Below are 21,702 nucleotides of genomic sequence, written 5' to 3' on the forward strand. Positions count from 1 at the left end.
TCCAATCTGAAGCCGGTTATTATAAGTAGGTATTTGATTGAGGAGGAGGAGGAGGAGGAGGAGGAGGAGGAGGAGGATAAAGAGTTGGTTAGTGAGGAAAGAGATGTCGCGGCGCTGGTGGTAAAAACAGAAACAGACCCCCTATCAGTGCTTACGTTAATTTGTAAAGTGGGAGGTCCCGGAGCGCAGAGGGGGGGTGGATCCAGTGACTCAAAACGGGGGTTGGTAACGGAATACACTGCCTACGTAGCTTCTCCGACTAAAAAAACCTAAACAACGCTGTGTGTACATCCGGGCAATGTTTATTTTATTTACAGAACGTCCATGGGTGGGAAATGTAAAATAAAAGAATACATGGCAACAATCGTTTTCACAAGCAGCAATTATATATGAGACTATTAAATGAACCATGATCAACGGATTGCTGCGTGCGCGCCGCAGTGCACCGGCTAAGACATGCACACTGCCATGCACCGACAGTAATGTGCACGCCGCGGTGTACGGACCCGGACCGCAAGGTGCGCGCCTCAGCTTGTATTTTGGGTTAAACAATGTTGCTTTGACGTTGTGGATTCGAAAATAATCCATTGTTTTACCGTTAATATCAATCTAAATTAATCCACTGCCAAATATGGATCTTGTTAAAACTCAGACGTGAGATTTTACTGGGGCACAGCAGATCAATACTGGGGCACAGCAGATCAATACTGGTCCTCTGATGGGAAAATTGTGGTGGAACTGTTTGACCATTGAGTGAAACTAACCTGAGAGTTTCCAGTGTACAGTGTTGACTCCCCAGTCCAGCAGAGAGCAGCTTCACTCCTGAATCCTGCAGATCATTGGTACTCAGGTCCAGCTTTTTCAGACTAGAGGAGTTGGAGCTGAGAACTGAGGCCAGAGCTTCACAGCATCTCTCTGACAGATGACAGCCATTGAGGCTGCACACACAATAAACAGAACACGTTAGGAACTGTGATTCATTTTGCATTTGAAATTTGTTATTAGAAATGTTTTATGAGTTTACCTAAATGTCAATACAGTAGATTTTTTAAATATGACTAATTTAGAATTCAGAAAACTAAAGATTCAGCAAATTCTGAAAAATGTCCATAAAAATACTCAGTTCTAAGAAGAAAAAAATATTAAACTTTACTCTAAAGTCCACCTTACTGTCTGACTACATGATTATGAATAGAATAGGAATCTATAAAACAAACACCTTATACCATCATTAACACACTGAATCCAAGGTACACCTTTTACTGTCATGGCAACACAAATAGAGTGAGATTGAGGTCCTGTGTTTGATAAGATGAGTGGTAATGGCGCTGCGATGCACGCAGACTGCCAAGGTTTAGTTCAGTGCTGGGTTAAATAGCGGCTGTTTTGCAGCGCCAGCTTGATCGCTCTATTGGGAAACACGACCCACTTGAGTTCCCCTGAAGACACTCTGCTTTAATCAGAAAACTAAAACACTGGTTTGTACTTTGTGCAAAGTTTCATTTAAATGTCACCGCAGCACTAGTGCTATTCAAGAGCATGAAAAGAAATACACTATTCAGGATGACCCAGAGAAGAAGATGAATCCTAATTAGAGTATATTATCCAATCAGCAGCCGGTTATTATTAGTAGATATTTGATTGAGGAGGAGGAGGAGGAGGAGGAGGAGGAGGAGGAGGAGGAGGAGGAGGAGGAGGAGGATGGAGAGTTGGTTGGTGAGGAAAGAGATGTCACGGCGCTGGTGGTGAAAACAGAAACAGACCCCCTATCAGAGATAACGTTAATTTGTAAAGTGGGAGGTCCCGGAGCGCAGAGGGGGGGTGGATCCAGTGACTCAAAACGGGGGTTGTTAACGGTATGGGTATACACAAAAATGGACCTTGTTAAAACTCGAACGGGAGATTTTACTGGGGCACAGCAGATCAATACTGGGGCACAGCAGATCAATACTGGTCCTCTGATGTGGAAATTGTGGTGGAACTGTTTGACCATTGAGTGAAACTGACCTGAGAGTTTCCAGTGTACAGTGTGGACTCCCCAGTCCAGCAGAGAGCAGCTTCACTCCTGAATCCTGCAGATCATTGGTACTCAGGTCCAGCTCTCTCAGACTAGAGCTGGAGCTGAGAACTGAGGCCAGAGCTTCACAGCATCTCTCTGACAGACGACAGCCATTCAGCCTAAACACACAATAAACAGAACACGTTAAAGTTACTTAGATCTTTTAATTTCAACATAATGAAGGACTTGTGTTGAAAATCTTTGATTTGAGTCGATGTCTTATTAATTTAACTAATCTATACATTAGATCTTTATGTTTATTCAATATTGGAGTTTTTTGCAGTGTTTGAGACTCGTATAGTAAATAAATTTTACTTTTTATTGAAGTATTATGTATTTTTTGTGTTGTATTGTAATACATGCTATAGTTCATCTACAGAGATGTTTTGTTTATTAGGGTTACAACCAGCGGCGGTTACAAGGGGAGGGGGCTAGCGGGGGCTTGAGCTCCCCTGAAACAGGCCAAGCCCCCCCTCCCAAAACCCCAAGTCATTTTGTTATGACTAATATTTAATTCAATTTTAAAATATGTTTTTAATAATAATGTGGCGAGAAGCACGGGAACGACCAGACAGGAGCCTTTGTTATAAGAGTCTGACACTCTCGTGTCCCATTATCCACACTACCCTGAGAGAGACTTTATGTAAACACACACACACACCTGAAACACACATCCTATCGCCCACAACCACGACTGCCTCGGTGCCGCCGACCCTCCCAGGATCAAATGCGGCACGTGGTGAAGCCGGCCATGATCGCCACAATAATATAATAATAATATATATATTTAAATATATCATTAATGAAGACATCGAACTGACTTATATGTAACAAAACTGAACGATGAAATCATATTTTTCATTTGTGTAAGTGTTGATGACCGTTGCTGCTTGTTGTGTGATTTGATTGGTTGATTCGTATCATGTTGTAGTGTGTAGTAATATTTTTTGCGTCAAAATATATCAGCCTCTGCTATAAACAATCTAGCCCCCGTAGCTCCAGCAATCATAATTATTTGGTGCCGCTACTGGTTACAACGAATAAGTAAATGCTTAAATATCATTTAGCTGGGCTATCTCTACAAAGGATTAAGTACTCTCCTCCTTTGTCTCCTCCCTCTCTCTCCTTATTCCCTCTCACTCGTGACCTCTCACCCTTCCCCCAGATGACCCGGACGTCTCTGTATCAACACATCCTAACGGTTAAACCCAAACAGTGTCCATATAACCAAACGTAGTGAACACGGTTAAAATGTTTTAAAATGATGGGTTACCTGTTATTAATAATAAACGTATATTTATGAATCTATCCATATCAATACTTATTTATACATATAGCTACATATTTAAATACAGCTGTATTTAACTATTATTAAACAATATTCATTTTTTATTTCCTTATTTCTTAATTCATAATAAATAGTTTTTGAGTTTGACTTTTCAACCTTGTTACACAATATAACGTTATGCATATTGAGATACACGTTATAAGATAACCTCGAAAGATGTTTTCTATGTCATCATAACTTTTATATTCTACTATAAGGTATATTGTGTTGTGTGTATTGTGATACATGTTTTTAGTGAACCTACAGAGACGTTTTAGAGGCTTTGACCACTGGCAGCAGCCTCAGGAGACCCTTCTCTGAAGCAGAGTATTTCTTCAGGTCAAACACGTCCAGCTCCTCTTCTGATGTCAGTAGGATGAAGGCCACAGCTGACAGTTGAGCAGGAGAGAGTTTGTATCTGGAGAGACTTCCTGATGTCAGGGACTTTTCGATGTCCTTCACTAGAGAACGGTCGTTCAGCTCATTCAGACAGTGGAACAGGTTGATGCTTCTCTCTGGAGAGAGATCGTCATCTAACTTCTTCTTTATGTAAGACACTGTTTTTGTATTGGTCTGTGAGGTACTTCTTCTCTGTCCCAGCAGACCTCGTAGGACAATCTGATTGGTCTCCAGAGAGAGGCCCAGGAGGAAGCGGAGGAACAAGTCCAGTTGTCCGTTCTCACTCTGTAAGGCCTTGTCCACAGCACTCTGGTAGAGGAGGAGGAGTTTATCTTCCCCAGAGGTGGGTGGTTCTTCTGAGAGCAGATTGACATCGTCGTTGATGAAGGACAGAAAGACATAAAGGGCAGCCAGAAACTCCTGGAGGCTCAGATGGACAAAGCAGAACACCTTGTCCTGGTACATCCCGCACTCCTCTTTAAAGATCTGGGTGAACACTCCTGAGTACACTGAGGCTTCTTTGATATCGATGTGACACTCTGCCAGGTCTGCCTCGTAGAAGATCAGGTTGCCTTTCTCCAGCTGGTTAAAAGCCAGTTTTCCCAAAGAAACAATAATCTCCCTGCTCTCTGGACCCCAGTTTGGATCCATTTCAGCTCTCCCATAGTACTTCCTGTCCCCCTGTATCGACTGAACCCAAAGGAAGTAGCTGTACATCTGAGTCACGGTCTTGGGCATCTCTTCTGTCTGGGATGTTTTGAAGAGGTCCTCCAGAACTGTAGCAGAGATCCAACAGAAGACTGGGATGTGACACATGATGTGGAGGCTTCGTGATTTCTTGATGTGGGAGATGATTGTGTTGGCCAGCGTCTCCTCTCTGAATCTCTTCCTGAAGTACTCCTCCTTCTGTGGGTCGGTGAACCCCCTCACCTCTGTCACCATGTCAACACACTCAGCAGGGATCCGATTGGCTGCCGCAGGGCGTGTGGTTATCCAGATGCGAGCGGAGGGAAGCAGGTCGCCCCTGATGAGGTTTGTCAGCAGCACGTCCACCGAGGACGGCTCTTTGACATCAGTCCAGGTCTGGTTGTTCTGGAAGTCCAGAGGAAGTCGACACTCATCCAGACCATCCAAGATGAAGAGAACTTTGAACCGTTCATATCTGCAGATTCCTGCTTCTTTGGTCTCAATAAAGAAGTGATGAAGAAGTTCCACCAAGCTATACTCTTTCTCTTTCAGTAAATTCAGCTCTCTGAAAGTTAAGAGAAATGTGAAGTGTATGTCGTGGTTGGCTTTGCCTTCAGCCCAGTCCAGAGTGAACTTTTGTGTTACGATGGTTTTACCAATGCCGGCCACTCCAGTTGTCAATATTGTTCTGATTGGTTGATCTTGTCCAGGTAAGGGTTTAAAGATGTCTTCACATTTGATTGGTGTTTCTTCCTTGGCTGGTTTCCTGGAAGCTGTTTCAATCAGTCTGACCTCATCTTCCTTGTTGACCTCTCCACTGCCTCTCTCTGTGATGAAGAGCTCTGTGTAGAAGTCATTCAGACCCGTTGGATTTCCTGCTTTCGGGATTCCCTCAGACACACACATTAACTTCTTCTTCAAATGAGACTTGATTTTATGTTGGCACTCAACAGCAGCAGATCCTACATGAGAATGAACAGAAGACATCAGATAGTGGATGGTGAAATCACTTGAAGCATGTTAATATTTCCTGTAAAATGATCAACTTCATAGTATTTACTGACTTCATTACTTGTGGTTCGAGAAGAGGGTCGTAACAAGGAATGGATACGTATTTTTTTCTTTTTTGTTTATTATTTACACAGAAAGATCATTGGTCTAATGATAATAACAATGATAGTGAATCAGTTGAAATTAACTTCATATGCTGATATATAGGGGTGTGACGAGATCTCGTACCACGAGATCTCGCAACCCAGTCGCCAAGAAAAAACGTTGACGTGTACGTTTCCATGAACACTGGAGACGTACTATTACAACGTAAAAACAGCGTGCTATACCTACAGTATCCACGCGTGCCGCTGTGGAGGCGGGTTTCGGGGTTTGGGTTTCACGGCTTTCGCGGCAAATTGTGGACACGATTGTTTAGGGGGGGGGGGGGGGAGGTAGACTGTTGTTGACCGGGGAGGGGGGGGGGGGAGACACGTTTGTTGAGGGGGGGGGGGGGGGACACGATTGTAGGGGGGGGGGGGGGATCACGTTAGTTGAAGGGGGAGGACGACGACGACACGTTTGTTGAGGGGGGGGAGACACGTTTGTAGGGGGGGGGGGGGCACGCTCAACAACGAGAGTTGGTTTTTATTGAACGCTCGACAACGAGAGTTGGTTTTTATTGAACGAGACTTCAACACGGAACAGCTGCACGAAACGATGGTCACGTCACTCTCGGTGACGGTGTCGACAACAATGAACACACGAACAATGTTAATAGAACAACACACAACCACATAACATCCCGAACCCATCAACCCCACTTGATCCTAACAACAAAACAAGTTAACAAAAGCCCCATTTGTCAACTGACAACCCCAATTCCCAGAATCCCCCGCGGCTCCGGAACACGGTGTAGCTTATATTAATCTTTATTATCCGAATGGGAAATGCAATATTTTAGGACAGATACACCATTAAACGCGTTTCTAATGACATTTCTAGCGAGAAATGTACATTTTCCTTACATAATCATCAGTCAGTGAATGTGTATGATCTTTATTAATCTTTATTATCTGAATGGGAAATGCAATATTTTAGGACCGATTCACCGTTAAACGTGTTTCTAGCGAGAAATATACTTTTTACTTGCATAATCTTCAGTCAGTGATTGTGTCTGATCTTTAGTTTTATAGTTATTAGGATTTGATCGGATCGCTTGCATGTTTCAACGTCAGGTTGTTAGGCTGCTTTCGCTAAACTAGCAGCTCACGTGCTTCCTGCGTTTGTGTTATTAAACTGTTACTTTATGTAACTTTTAATGATATCATCTTGTTAGAAACACGTATATCTGAGAGGCAACCCAGTCGCCAAAAGCATACGTTGACAGTGTACGTTTCGTGAACACTGGATTACGTCGCATTTCAACATAAAATAGCGTGTTGTACACACACACACGCACGCACACACACACACACGCACACGCACGCACAGACACAGACACAGACACACACACACACACACACACACACACACACACACACACACACACACACACACACACACACACGCACACGGTGCATTTCGCTGCTAAAACAACAACAAAAAAATATTCCCTCAAATATTATTACTAAAGAACCGTTTTCCAAAGAACGAAATGTAAACCAATGCATTCTGAATGGGAGTGTTTCTCCGATTTTTCCATGCTACACAGAACGAAATGTAAACCCATGCAAATAAAGACTTCATGGTCATAATAATTTAAATATCATTAATCTCCTGAGTGTGTTGGGTGGTATTCTATTTTTTTTAACGGGGCTGGTGCCGTCTCCTTTTGACCTTTTGACCCCAGACTTCTGGGGGAATAGCTGAATCAATTCATTAGTCAATCAGAAGCATGTAAATATCTTCCCGGTGGCGTAGGAGAACGAACAAGGTGTCCTTCAACATCTACGCTTCCAGGCGATTGTAACGGTGCCACACATGAGCATATTCGAACATGTTTAATGGTAGTAATTAGCTGTCGAAATTGGAGGCCTTAATCAATAATGAGCAGCTATTGATTTGCTTCCCGATAAAAAATTGTGACAAATGACATGTTATTTAGCATCTACACGTTGAGCTGAGTCCAATGACACCAAGCATGACACTCTAGCTAATGGTAACATGTATTTTACATGGTACACCTAGGTCTAGAACATGATCTCGGTGTAGAAAGAGGGCGAGCTTGATCTCATTGGACTCAGCTTAACGTGTAGATGCTAATTAACATGTCATTTGTCAAAAATCTCCATCGGGAAGCAAATCTATTGCTGGTCATTATTGATAAAGGCCTCCAAAATCGACAGCTAATTACTACCCCAAAACATATTCAAATATGATCATGTGTGGCACTGTTGCAATCGTCTCGAAACATAGATGTCAAAGGACACCTTGTTTGCCCTGTTGCACGACCGGGAAGATATTTTCATACTTCTAATGGATTGATTCATATTTTAAGGTTCTCGGAGTGAGACTTTAAGCGGCTGCAGCAGAAGTGTTGAGACGAAAGATGATATCAAGACATTAATAGAATATTCCCATTCACATTATGATTCTTCGTCATAACATCCGACCAAACATCCTTTACATTCATCGAGCGAAGATTATGAAAGTCCAGGCCCCCCCTTCCTGCACTCGGGGTCCGACCGGGCCAAGTTTCGGTGCGGGGGTCCCAGTTAGGCCCTAGAATATGGTATTCAAATTTCAGGGCGGTAGGACCTTCCTATTTCAAAAACTGTTTTTCCACCACATTCTGAACCATTAGGTCTCGCAGGCAACACTTCTGAAGGGGCTTTGTCCAAATGACAGTCCATTTGGGAAAACTTTTTTTCTCTATGGGCTAGAACTACAAATCTTGGATATGTCGTTCTCGGGGCCCCGGGAAATGTGTGTAAACATTTTAGCATCCCTAGCTATCTCGAAAAGGCCGGAAAAGGGGCGTGACCTCCAACAGTACAGTCAATGTACATAAGACAGAGGTTAGTTTCTAGGCCCCATTTTTTGCGGGATGGAGGTGTACATTTGTGGCTTAATGTGTGTAGACACAGCTGGCCTGTGGCCACGTCTTTGTAGTCTGGGGTCAAAAGGTCAAAAGGAGCCGGCACCACGCCGCTTATGAGATAACAAAAAGTGAATCTGTATTTCTCTCATAACATTTTGTCATTATTGAAGAGAGGCCTGATTCTCAGATATGCATGTTGGACTGTTAGGGTATAGGTCTGGGAAGAACTTCAGGCCAAAATCTTGCAAGCGAGCCGCTGGGTGCAGGTGCAACGAGATGGAGCACTTGCTGAGTCATTTCCTGTAGGGCTGGAGCCACAGGTTGAAGCGAATGCGTCCTTTGAAACCCCCTTTGATATATAAGAGACCCCAAGGTACAGTTTACTTAAATGTTCTCGCCTCTATTATATGATACTTCCACCACTGGGACGTGGCAACAACTCTCCAAATCCATATGGGGAGGGGGGGGGGATGCTTTTGGACAGTAGGGGTGTACACTAGACATAAATAGGGAGCAAACTCAGGAGAAGGAATGACCTCTCACAAATATTAATTGAATAAATTGTTTCAAATAACTCCCTGAGACTGGCGTGGAGAAGACCGACAATCTTCCCATCGGCATAACTGAAACTCTGCACATGCCCCGACTTATAATGGTTTTCACCTCTTTCGATGCTTTTATCCTCCCCTTGGAAAAAGCGGTGAAGTGGGGCAGAGAGATCGCCATCTCTGTTCCAAGGGCGGGTGTGGTGACGTATATCATATGCGTCGAGAGCAGCGAAGAGCTGTAGTTCACAAAGCGGCCTCACATAAAACCTAAAATTATCAAACTTCTTCACGAACATTTTTAGTTTTCTTTGCATGAAAAATTATCATTTAAATCCACAAACAACATATGTGTAATCCAGGGCATATAAAGACTGGGACCAGAAAATAATTATTTTCTCTCCATTGACACCCATTCATTTTTTTCGATCTCATAGGTCCCATGAGCCCTACCGGAAGGGGCGTGACTTCGCCACTCTATAGCAGCATGACGGTCAAGTGACTGGATGCAGCCCCGTTGAAAAAAATAGAATACCACCCAACACACGGAGATTAATGATATTTAAATTATTATGACCATGAAGTCTTTATTTGCATGGGTTTACATTTCGTTCTGTGTAGCATGGAAAAATCGGAGAAACACTCCCATTCAGAATGCATTGGTTTACATTTCGTTCTTTGGAAAACGGTTCTTTAGTAATAATATTTGAGGGAATATTTTATTGTTGTTGTTTTAGCAGCGAAATGCACCGTGTGCGTGTGTGTGTGTGTGTGTGTGTGTGTGTGTGTGTGTGTGTGTGTGCGCGTGTGTGTGTGTGTGTGTGTGTGTGTGTGTGTGTGTGTGTGTGTGTGTGTGTGTGTGTGTGTCTGTGCGTGCGTGCGTGTGCGTGTGTGTGTGTGTGTGTGTGTGCGTGCGTGTGTGTGTGTATAACACGCTATTTTATGTTGAAATGCGACGTAATCCAGTGTTCACGAAACGTACACTGTCAACGAATGCTTTTGGCGACTGGGTTGCCTCTCAGATATACGTGTTTCTAACAAGATGATATCATTAAAAGTTACATAAAGTAACAGTTTAATAACACAAACGCAGGAAGCACGTGAGCTGCTAGTTTAGCGAAAGCAGCCAAACAACCTGACGTTGAAACATGCGAGCGATCCGATCAAATCCTAATAACTATAAAACTAAACATCAGACACAATCACTGACTGAAGATTATGCAAGTAAAAAGTATATTTCTCGCTAGAAATGTTATTAGAAACACGTTTAACGGTGAATCGGTCCTAAAATATTGCATTTCCCATTCAGATAATAAAGATTAATAAAGATCATACACATTCACTGACTGAAGATTATGTAAGGAAAATGTACATTTCTCGCTAGAAATGTCATTAGAAACGCGTTTAATGGTGTATCTGTCCTAAAATATTGCATTTCCCATTCGGATAATAAAGATTAATATAAGCTACGCCGTGTTCCGGAGCCTGGGAATTGGGGTTGTCAGTTGACAAATGGGGCTTTTGTTAACTTGTTTTGTTGTTAGGATTAAGTGGGGTTGATGGGTTCGGGATGTTATGTGGTTGTGTGTTGTTCTATTAACATTGTTCGTGTGTTCATTGTTGTCGACACCGTCACCGAGAGTGACGTGACCATCGTTTCGTGCAGCTGTTCCGTGTTAAAGTCTCGTTCAATAAAAACCAACTCTCGTTGTCGAGCGTTCAATAAAAACCAACTCTCGTTGTCGAGCGTGCCCCCCCCCCTACAAACGTGTCTCCCCCCCCCTCAACAAACGTGTCGTCGTCGTCGTCGTCCTTCAACTAACGTGTTCCCCCCCCCCCCCCCCCTACAATCGTGTCGTCGTCCCCCCCTCAACAAACGTGTCTCCCCCCCCCCTCCCCGGTCAACAACAGTCTACCCCCCCCCCCCCCCCCCCCTAAACAATCGTGTCCACAATTTGCCGCGAAAGCCGTGAAACCCAAACCCCGAAACCCGCCTCCACAGCGGCACGCGTGGATACTGTAGGTATAACACGCTGTTTTTACGTTGTAATAGTACGTCTCCAGTGTTCATGGAAACGTACACCGTCGACGTTTTTTCTTGGCGACTGGGTTGGATCTCGCGAGATTAAACTCGACGATATTACCCGTCGCATTAAAAATCTGTCTCGCGAGATTTCTGAGCGATACAAACTTCTATTTGTGGCCTGTAGGGGCAGTAATGCGCCTTTGATACGTCTAGCCTGCCAGAACCTAATGAAGGAGAAGGAAAAGAAGAAGAGGAGGAGAAGGAGGGGAAGCAGGGGAAGCAGCCATAGGCAGCCAGAATGACGTCGGAAAATACCTGTATTACCGTCGAAGATGCCCCCTCCACTTTTAAATGATTTATTTGGCAGCATTTTGGGTACCCGGCGGAAATTATGAATGGTAGTAGAGTGACTGATAAGACACGGACAATACCAAGTTGTCAGTGACATACTTGGTCAGACTCTGTTTGCACTATTTGCACTCTGTATTGATGGAGTAGAACTTTGATTTGGTTTTGCACATAGTATTGTTTGGACTTGAAAAAAAAGAGAATTATTTAATTTAATTTATTTTACTTCAACTTTTATAAATTTTAGTTTTAGTTTCAATTTCATGAATGTTAAGAGTTATAATAAAACATTTCAAAATGCATGTGCAACTCGGTTAAATAAAAGTCTGTTGGTCCAGTCATATATTTTGTCATTGTAGTTTTCTTAAAATCTCGTCTCGTCTCGATCTCGTGAACTGAATATCGTGTCTCGTCTCGTCTCGTGAGCTGAGTGTATCGTCACACCCCTATAACAAGATAGTGATGCATCTCTTCCACTTATTCCACTTATAGTTATTCTGCTGTTGATTTGCCATTTATTGTTTACCATTCTTTATCCTGATGGACGCACCATAACCTTTCATATCTGGATCAAACCATTTAACTTCATACCCCACAATAACACTGAATATCTGGATCAAATCATTTAACCTGATACTCCTACAATAACCCTACATATCTGGACCAAACCATTAACCTGATCGAACCACAATAACCCTATATATCTGGACCAAACCATTTAACATGAAACCCCCACAATAACCCTGCATAACGATCAAACCATTTAACCTGATACCCCCACAATAACCCTACATATCTGGACCAAACACTTTAACATGATCGACCCACAATAACCGTTCGTATCTGGATCAAACCATTAAACCCCCAAGAAGAAAGATATCTCCACATTGATGAATTATAAATGAAGAAATCTCTTAACACTAAATTTGATTATGTTATTTAGTCTGAACAGAACAAATAAGAGTCTCATACTACTCTAAATATACATTTTCATTGTTTTCAAGATAAGAGTCTTCTGCGCTTCAAAATAATTGTCTCCTCTGTCTTCAAAATAAGAGTCTCTTACCGCCCCACAGTGTGTCGGCCAGTTCCTCCTGGTTCATCTCCATCAGGCAGAGCTTTGTGATGTCCACCACTCCCTCTATGGCGCGCCTCCTCTGCTCCTCATTCTTACCATCCTCCTCCTCCTCCTCCACTCTCTGACCCTCTGAGCATTGTGGGTAATCTGTGAAGAGATCCCTCCAGAGCTTCTTCAGCTCCTTGTCTAGGAAAGCGTGTGCGTTCTCCTCAGCCCTCTGGAACAGAACAAACATCAAGGAGAACTTTACTCTGAACTCACTGAGGTCATCAGAAGCATCTGTCCTGGATTCACATCCCGCTGGTCTAAAGAGGGAAGCCTGGAGACTATGAGCACCACAAGAGATGCTTTCTAATGATCATGTTGAGCTGAAGGGCGTCATTTACACACCTTGATCAGCTCTGTTTGATGCTGCTGTTCAGACTGAGCACTGGTAGCCTTTGACCTCTCCTGGTGTCTGTAGAGAACACACACACACACACGCACACAGAGGATCTATTATATTTATAAATATATAGATATCGTTTTTATCTTCTGTTAACACACTTTATATCACTGCATTTAGTAAAGCGTGTGACTCCTTGTGTCAGGGCTCCCTCTAGAGGTGGAGAAGGAGATGACAGTGTGTGCTACCTGAGACCAAAGGTGCACAGCTACAAGCCAGGCAGTTATTGAGTGAAGTTTGAGAAATCAGTGCGAAGAACAGTTAATCAACTGAATCCTGAATCTACATTTGGTCTTTGCTTATTATCACTCACTCACACACACACACACACACACACACACACACACACACACACACACACACACACACACACACACACACACACACACACACACACACACACACACACACACACACACACACACACACACAAAAACACACAATCAATTGCATTTTTCCCGACTTGTAAACATAAGTATCGATTTAGTCTGATAACAACGACACGGTCCGTTTTCATTGTCTGAAACTCCTACCTCTCCTCTATGGAGGGGCGTCCATCTTTCAGGTCAGGAGGTTGAGAGTGGCCACTCTTCATGGAGACACAGCTGGGTCCAGGGGATTCTGCTCTCATCTGCTGCTCTGGGCTTCAACACAACAAACACAGCTTTTACTCAGACTGCAGTTTTTATGTTGACAAGATAATTCTTCTTACAAGGCAGTTTTAACATGAGAGCATTTAGCTTGTTTCAAGCTTCCAAGTCCTTAATTATCTTGATAAGATCTTAATACTTGTTACGGAGATGTTATTACTGTTTCTGAGCAACCTCATTCTTGAAACTACAGTTACAGAATTATAAATCTGTTTGATCAACACTGATGTATCAAACTGCTGCTTTGTCAAAGTCAGTCTTATTTAAACATGTTATCCTTTCCATCTCTTATATTAAGAACCGACAATGACCAAATGTTAGACCCTGTTTTATTGTCTATCTTGACCACAGAACGGCAGTCATGCAGACAAAACACAGTAGAGAACAAAGACAGAACCGTGTTAATATCAGGGAAGCCTTAATGCTCAGTTCAGATTTATTGCTCTGGTTGGGCTGTTCACGTTGCATTTTATATGTGGCCTATAAGACGAATCACGTCAAAGTCACCTTAATTACAATACGACTGTTCAACCTGAGGTCGCATTGAGAGAGATCCCTCTTGTATCTGATTTAGGACCGCATATGAAAGTGGCCCAAACCAGATCAGATCATTGAACGGACCGGATGCATGTGATTGGTGCTTTTCCCGCTGTTCTGGATGAAATCCAGAAATCCATCTGATCGGAGTCACCTTTGTGCAAAACAATTTGGCAGCTCTTGCTTACAGTGTGACGCGGCCAATCACAGCCTTTTACCACCATAACATCCCCCCCCTCCGCCCCCCCGATCCTCCTCGCTGAAGAAGTCCCCCTCCATGTCTGACCGGTCACTCTCTAAGTCCTCACCTCTTCTCAATAGGTTGATTTCCATCCTGAAACCTAACAGGTATACCCATAGAGTGGTCACTCTTCATGGAGACACAGCTGGGTCCAGGGGAGTCTGCTCTCTGCTGCTGCTCTGGGCTTCAACATACACACAGCTGTTACTCAGACTAATGATGGAGTCATGATGTTTCACTGCTGAGCTCTGAGATGGACAACAGTCACAGACAGAGAGATCCTCTTCTTACCTCTTAGCTTTGCTCCGGCGGCCATGTTCCCCAGACAGAGTGGTCTTAGAGGTAGGACCCCCCTCCTCTCTCTCCTCATCCATAGTAGACTGGAGACCTGGACACAAACACAACTCCATAAGGTTTCTACGGCCACTCAGTGTTTATTCTCTTCTTTTATATGAGCTGTGTATTTCCGGTCCCAGGGGGCTTTTGTCTCTGTCTCTTTGGACGAGAGGCAGCGTGGTCTTTCCTAGACGCAGATTCATAGACCCTCTCATTCTCAACGAGGGGAAAGATGTGGAGATTCTGCCCAGAAGTGTCTGATACACTCTTTAATAACTATTCATCATTCCACACACAAGGTCTCAAAGGGCTTCAAAAGTGACTGATAGGATCAAGTTCACCGTGCGGATACCAACCGCTCCCTGTGCTGGTTAAACCACTCTGAAGACAGGACCATGTATGGACTTCCTCATGTGGTATGACATCACAACCAGATCTGTGATGCAGGCTCGCAGAGAACCAGACCCAGTACAAGATGACGTCTAAACACCTTCACTAACCAAGATGGCCGTCTTGCAGTCTAAAAAACATAATCATAATGCCGCAATGCAAATATAACAACTGTACATTCTGTCCCAAGTAGCTTTAAAGACACCCAAGGACACAAGAATACACAAGAAAAAAAAAGTCATTATTAACGTCAACCTGACGCTTGACTCCAGGCTGGAAGGTTCCGGGTTCGATTCCCAATGCCCACAGTCTAACACGTAGCATTCTGTAGAGCAGGAATCTTAAAAAAGATCAACCTAATGATAAGATACAAAGTTATTCATATTTATGATCTATCACGGATAAGAGTGGACTACAGTCTCTTAGTTTACTTCCTGTTCGACCAGTTCCCCTCTCAGTTCATACTCCTCCCAGACTAACCTCTTATAGGCAGCTGATTCATTCGACTCCAGTTGTAGTAAAGTGGGACATTTTACTGCAAGTGTACATGAATCATTTGAACGTCTTGAGAGTAGTAAACCAACTGATTTGACACAGCGTCCGTTTTGAAACCCTCGAAAAGGTGCACTGCAGCACCGCCTGCTGGTGAGAGGATGTCAGTGGGATTGGCTGACCTGAAGAACACAGACCAGTCGTCACCAGTGACCTATATGTTGAGGCGGTCGCGGCAGAGTAAATTCACCTCGAAGGTCATGTCCCTCTTATACAAGTGATGCTCTCAGATATAGAGTAGGCCTACACTACTGAAAGATGATGAAGGCCCACAGAGAACAATACCAAGTACAAGATGACGTTTAAACACCTTCACTAACCAAGATGGCCGTCTTGCTGTCTAAATAATATAATCATAATACCGCAATGCAAATATAATAACTGCTCATTCTGCCCCAAGTACCTTTAAAGTCACCCAAGTACATAAGGAGACACAAAAAGAGAAACTCATTATTAAGTCAACCTGACGATTGACTCCAGGCTGGAAGGTTCCGGGTTCGATCCCCAATGCCCACAGTCTAACCCGTAGCATTCTGTAGAGCAGGAATCTTAAAAAAGATCAACCTAATGATAAGATACAAAGTTATTCATATTTATGATCTATCACGGATAAGAGTGGACTACAGTCTCTTAGTTTACTTCCTGTTCGACCAGTTCCCCTCTCAGTTCATACTCCTCCCAGACGAACCTCTTATAGGCAGCTGATTCATTCGACTCCAGTTGTAGTAAAGTGGGACATTTTACTGCAAGTGTACATGAATCATTTGAACGTCTTGAGAGTAGTAAACCAACTGATTTGACACAGCGTCCGTTTTGAAACCCTCGAAAAGGTGCACTGCAGCACCACCTGCTGGTGAGAGGATGCCAGTGGGATTGGCTGACCTGAAGAACACAGACCAGTCGTCACCAGTGACCTATATGTTGAGGCGGTCGCGGCAGAGTAAATTCACCTCGAAGGTCATGTCCCTCTTATACAAGTGATGCTCTCAGATATAGAGTAGGCCTACACTACTGAAAGATGATGAAGGCCCACAGAGAACAATACCAAGTACAAGATGACGTTTAAACACCTTCACTAACCAAGATGGCCGTCTTGCTGTCTAAATAATATAATCATAATACCGCAATGCAAATATAATAACTGCTCATTCTGCCCCAAGTACCTTTAAAGTCACCCAAGTACATAAGGAGACACAAGAAGAGAAACTCATTATTAAGTCAACCTGACGATTGACTCCAGGCTGGAAGGTTCCGGGTTCGATCCCCAATGCCCACAGTCTAACCCGTAGCATTCTGTAGAGCAGGAATCTTAAAAAAGATCAACCTAATGATAAGATACAAAGTTATTCATATTTATGATTTATCACGGATAAGAGGGGACTACAGTATCTTAGTTTACTTCCTGTTGGACCAGTTCCCCTCTCAGTTCATACTCCTCCCAGACTAACCTCTTATAGGCAGCTGATTCACTCGACTCCAGCTGTAGTAAAGTGGGACATTTTACTGTAAGTGTACACGAATAATTAAACGTCTTGAGAGTAGTAAACCAAATGATTTGACACAGGGTCCGTTTTGAAACCCTCGAAAAGGAGCACCGCAGCACCACCTGCTGGTGAGAGGATGTCAGTGCGGTTGGCTGACCTGAAGAACACAAACCAGCCGTCACCAGTGACCTATGTGTTGAGGCGGTCACGTCAGAGTTAATTCACCTCGAAGGTCATGTCCCTCTCATATGAGTGATGCTCTCAGATATAGAGTAGGCCTACACTACTGCAGAATGAGGCAGGCCCACAGAGGACAAGACCCAGTACGAGATGACGTCTAAACACCTTCACTAACCAAGATGGCCGTCTTCCCGCACAAATAATGTAATCATAATACCGCCCCACAAATATAACAACTCTCCATTCTGCCCTAAGTACCTTTAAAGTCACCACAGGACACTTGTAATCTAGAACAAATCCTACATCGGAGGAAAACATATATAACCTCAACCTGAACCTTGACTTTACGTTGACATTATCTTTATTAACCTCAACCTGACGCTTGAGTCCTGGCTGGAAGGGTTTCGATCCCCAATGCCCACAGTCTAACACGTAGCATTCTACAGAGCAGGAATCTATACAATTGTTCAATAGCAATTTTGACGAATAGCAATGCATCCATAAATTTACTAACATTTTTAACCATCACCCTATTAATATGATTCAAAGTTATTCATATTTATGATCGATCACGGATCAGAGTGGACGACAGTACCTGAGTCGTCTTCCTGCTGTGATGAAGTGAGCCACAGCAAACCGTCCGACTCATAACAAGGAAATGATGAACCAACCAGTTGGACCAGTTCCCCCTCCCAGTTCAAACTCCTCCCAGACTGACATGCTCAGGCGGCTGATCCAAGAATAATAACTTTATTAAAATAAGAACGATGGACAGAGATCTGTAATGCTTAGAGGCTCAGAGAAAAACCAAGAGACACTTGATGGTTCAACCAGCATGTAGAGCCACTCAGTCACTGAGTCAGCTGCTTCTCCACGGATACACATTCTAACATAGATACCGTGTTATCAATAAAGAGACTGATAACGTCATGAATAGAAGCACATCACGTAGAAAAGGCCTCCTCTGCTCTGTGTCTGCCGAACACCTCCATGTACAATCCTTCTCCATCCTTTAAAGACACCACCACCTTGATTATATGAATTTGCATCAGTGTGAACGCATGAATCAGTAGAATCTATACAATCGATGGATGATTTCCCTTTTCAGAAGAGCAGTGTACTGAGTAGAGTGCAGAATACTTTAGAGTGTAGAGTATTCAGAGTACTCAGTAAGGGTTAGCATGTTGTACTGGCCAGTGATTCTATAAAAGCAGGTTGATTTTCTTTATTTGTTTCTCTTGAATGAGTCTCAATGGAATCTTCTTGGGTTAAATTCTTCTTTTGTTTTTTCCTTCCTTGTGTTACACCCTTTACTGACAGGTATTCAGATAAGGGCCAAGACACCCACACACACACACACACACACACACACACACACACACACACACACACACACACACACACACACACACACACACACACACACACACACACACACACACACACACACACACACACACACACTCACGTTATTCTATCTGGATGGGAGATATTCTCATGAATGTATCAGGGTCACCTGCTACTGTTTGTGCAGAAATAGTTTTTTAAACCATAAACACAGTTATGGTCCCATGAGTGTGATGTGAACTAAACACATGAATACCTCCATGGCTCCCATTCATGTAGACATCGGCTTTCATGTGGGTGAGGGTGTTTTGATGTGTTTGTGTTTGAACTCCCTGTCATGTTGCTGTGACCTCATGTCTTCAGACGGAGCTGGAAGTCTGTCAAGTGTACTTTTTTAAATTAAAATTAGGAAACCAATGTTGTTACATGTCATTCATTATTCAGGAGCAGAGACTTACAGAAATATAATCGATGGATTATAATGTCATCAACATGGATCCTTCAAACATTTCTACATGACTGCAACTGTGGTTATTGAATTAAAGGTTATACATGGTTTTGAGGAGAAAACAAAAAGTGACCACTATAGTCTATGTAGTGTCATCATTTATAACGTTTATGTTTCTATAATAGCAGGGTTATTTTCTTCCTTCACTTTTCTTCCGTGATTATATTATATATTTTTTACTGTTTACTTTTTTGTTCTACTTTTTATAGTTATCTAAGAGTTTATTGTTTATCTTATATTGTATATAATTTAATATTGTGTTGTGTTTCTTTCTGTAAACTACTCGACAATCAATTTCCTTGAGAAAGTCATCCCAAAAGGATTAATGAAGCCTAATGTAATCTAATCTATCTAATCTGGTTGGGTTGGATTCTTGCTGCACCCTTTACAGGCAGGTGTTCAACAACACACACCTTTAGCCTCATCAAACCAGCACAGTTTACAACCTTTGTAACGTGATGTCACTCAGTATTCTGAGGGTTTAGGGTTTCAGAATCTTTATTCTATATTTTTTACTTTATTTTAACTTATAACAATTATGTTGAGATATTTGGGTAATAACGGTACAATAACATACAAACAATAATACAGCAATCAATAAAACATAACACACAATGATCCAATGGATGGAAGTCAGCCTGCGTTCCTCCAGAGAGCTCCCCAAGGAGCAGTCCCCTGAAGGGGAGATCAACCCGCGCCGCCCCAAGAGCTGCGCCAGCTGAAGTCCGACACACTGCCTACTGCGAGGACTTCTTACACCGTGGCACAGGTGACAGAAAGGCTGGGATCAGCTCTGCTCCACACATGATGTAGGATGGAAACATCGATCATGTTGTTCCCCCTTCATCGTGTAAGCTCCGTCTCCTATTCCTTGCATCGTCTAGCCGCTCTACTTGTTCCTAGCGTTAGCCAACGTTGACCTTTGTGCCGGGGGTATCCCGGGCACGAGGGAGCCGAGATCCCCTCATGCGTTCTCTCCTTGATGAGAACACAGGAAACTCTGCCCTTTAAGTAAACATTATTAGATTTTATCCTTGACAACTGCCATGTGAGGTGTGACTTCTCAGTTGGACCCCCCCGCACACACATGTAGAATCCCATGCCAGGTGGACCCCCCCCCCCCCACACACACACACACACACACACACACCCACCAGGTGGAACCCTAGCCCTGCTCACATGTGTACCCCTTCAATCTCATGGGAAACCCACATGCCACAGAGCCATCCAAGGCAGAACTCTCGTGCCAGGTCACGTCCTCATGCCAACACCACCCCACCAGCCACGCCCAGCTCTCCTCCAGGACACCCAGGACAGAGCACAACCTTCAGGGCCTCCAGAGAGGTCAGTGATGAACAACGTTCTTCAGTGGCGCCCCACACTGGGGAGGGGTTATGCAGGGGGTCTCCAGAAGGGGTCCCCGGGTGATTCAACGTCTCTGAGGTCATGTCTTTGCAGTCCAGCGGTCTCCTGAAGGAGAAGCCTTCACAGAGCGCGCCGCTTTAGCCTGAGGACTCTGGGGAGGAGGTGAGGACGAGGTCATGGGTTCAGGAGACCCCCCAGTGGAGGGTGGAGGCTCTTGAGGAGCAGGACCCTCCATCAGCAACAGGCTGACCAGGACTCTGCTGGACCAGGTGAAGCTCTCTGTGGACGGTGTTCACTCCAACCCCCGAGATGGAAGCCTCTCTCAGGCTGAACAGTGATTGGCGGGGCCAGCTGGACCTGGGAGATGGCTCCCTCAGATCAGAACCACCTTGGACTGGCCCCGACGAAGACCCTTTATGACCTGGAGCTGTGCCCCTCCAGCTGAGGGGGTGGAGGGGCTGTGGCTGAGGCGTCACCATGCCTGGAGGGGAACGTTGGGGTGTGCTCCGTGGTTCTCTGGTGACAGACTGAAGTCGTGTTCTGGTCGTTGAGACGAGGAGTCCTCTCGTCTCCCCCTGGAGTTCCTCCTTCTGAATCCCGGTCCCCGTCTTAAAAGGCCGTTCCAGTCCATGGAGCTGATGTCACAACGGATTCTCCAACACTCGGTGGTGAAGGGATGAACACGCTTTAACAAACCCACCTTGAAGGAACCTTTCATTATAGCTGTACAGTCTGCTCTTCATTTAGTTGTGTTGGGTCTTCTGCTCGCTTGTTGGTGTGTGTGTGTGTGTGTGTGTGTGTGTGTGTGTGTGTGTGTGTGTGTGTGTGTGTGTGTGTGGAGCACCAAAGGCTCTTCAACCATTCCAAACAACTCCACCACACACACTTTAGAGCAATGGAGACGATGAGGCTTATGTTCACACTTTGTGCCCAATTTGTTAACTTCGATTTTGCTTTAATTCATAATAATTAAGCTTATTAATTAATAATTATCTGATATTTTGATACATCTTATTTATGTCTATTCAATAGAGCAGGTTTTATTGCGCTCGTATTTTTTCCTTCTACCACAAATGTATACTGCCGTAAAGCATAGCTTATTGTAGTAAACTGCAGTAAATTAACCATGTGGGCGCCTGGCTCAGCCATCTCTGTTAATTGAGTT

At 43.8% G+C, this 21,702-nt stretch overlaps 2 protein-coding genes and 1 long non-coding RNA gene across 7 annotated transcripts in view; 1 reads left to right on the top strand and 2 right to left on the bottom strand.

Moving 5' to 3' along the window:
• Nucleotides 1–21,702, bottom strand: part of LOC132455169 (NACHT, LRR and PYD domains-containing protein 12-like) — a 126,332-nt gene that overhangs the window by 79,693 nt on the left and 24,937 nt on the right. For 4 of the 5 annotated variants that reach the window (XM_060048924.1, XM_060048923.1, XM_060048926.1 and 1 more), the window contains exon 2: nucleotides 14,667–14,763. In XM_060048924.1, the coding sequence (XP_059904907.1) occupies nucleotides 14,667–14,749 (83 nt within the window). In that variant the 5' untranslated portion in view covers nucleotides 14,750–14,763. Of the gene's footprint in view, nucleotides 1–14,666; nucleotides 14,764–17,912; nucleotides 17,928–21,702 lie in introns of those variants that run through there. The other variant, XM_060048925.1, reaches the window with a different exon arrangement.
• LOC132455170 (NACHT, LRR and PYD domains-containing protein 6-like) overlaps nucleotides 1–21,702 on the bottom strand; it is a 113,583-nt gene that overhangs the window by 5,769 nt on the left and 86,112 nt on the right. Inside the window, exons 10-16 of the mRNA XM_060048935.1 lie at nucleotides 14,443–14,559; nucleotides 13,481–13,591; nucleotides 12,893–12,959; nucleotides 12,491–12,719; nucleotides 3,652–5,434; nucleotides 2,008–2,178; nucleotides 765–938 (exon numbers count right to left, since the gene is read on the bottom strand). Coding sequence (XP_059904918.1) covers nucleotides 765–938; nucleotides 2,008–2,178; nucleotides 3,652–5,434; nucleotides 12,491–12,719; nucleotides 12,893–12,959; nucleotides 13,481–13,591; nucleotides 14,443–14,559 — 2,652 coding nt within the window. The remainder of the gene's footprint in view (nucleotides 1–764; nucleotides 939–2,007; nucleotides 2,179–3,651; nucleotides 5,435–12,490; nucleotides 12,720–12,892; nucleotides 12,960–13,480; nucleotides 13,592–14,442; nucleotides 14,560–21,702) is intronic.
• Nucleotides 1–21,702, top strand: part of LOC132455308 (uncharacterized) — a 29,453-nt gene that overhangs the window by 5,480 nt on the left and 2,271 nt on the right. The gene's annotated exons all lie outside the window — the stretch shown is intronic.

Source organism: Gadus macrocephalus, chromosome 4, assembly GCF_031168955.1.
Source record: "Gadus macrocephalus chromosome 4, ASM3116895v1".
Lineage (NCBI taxonomy): Eukaryota > Metazoa > Chordata > Actinopteri > Gadiformes > Gadidae > Gadus > Gadus macrocephalus.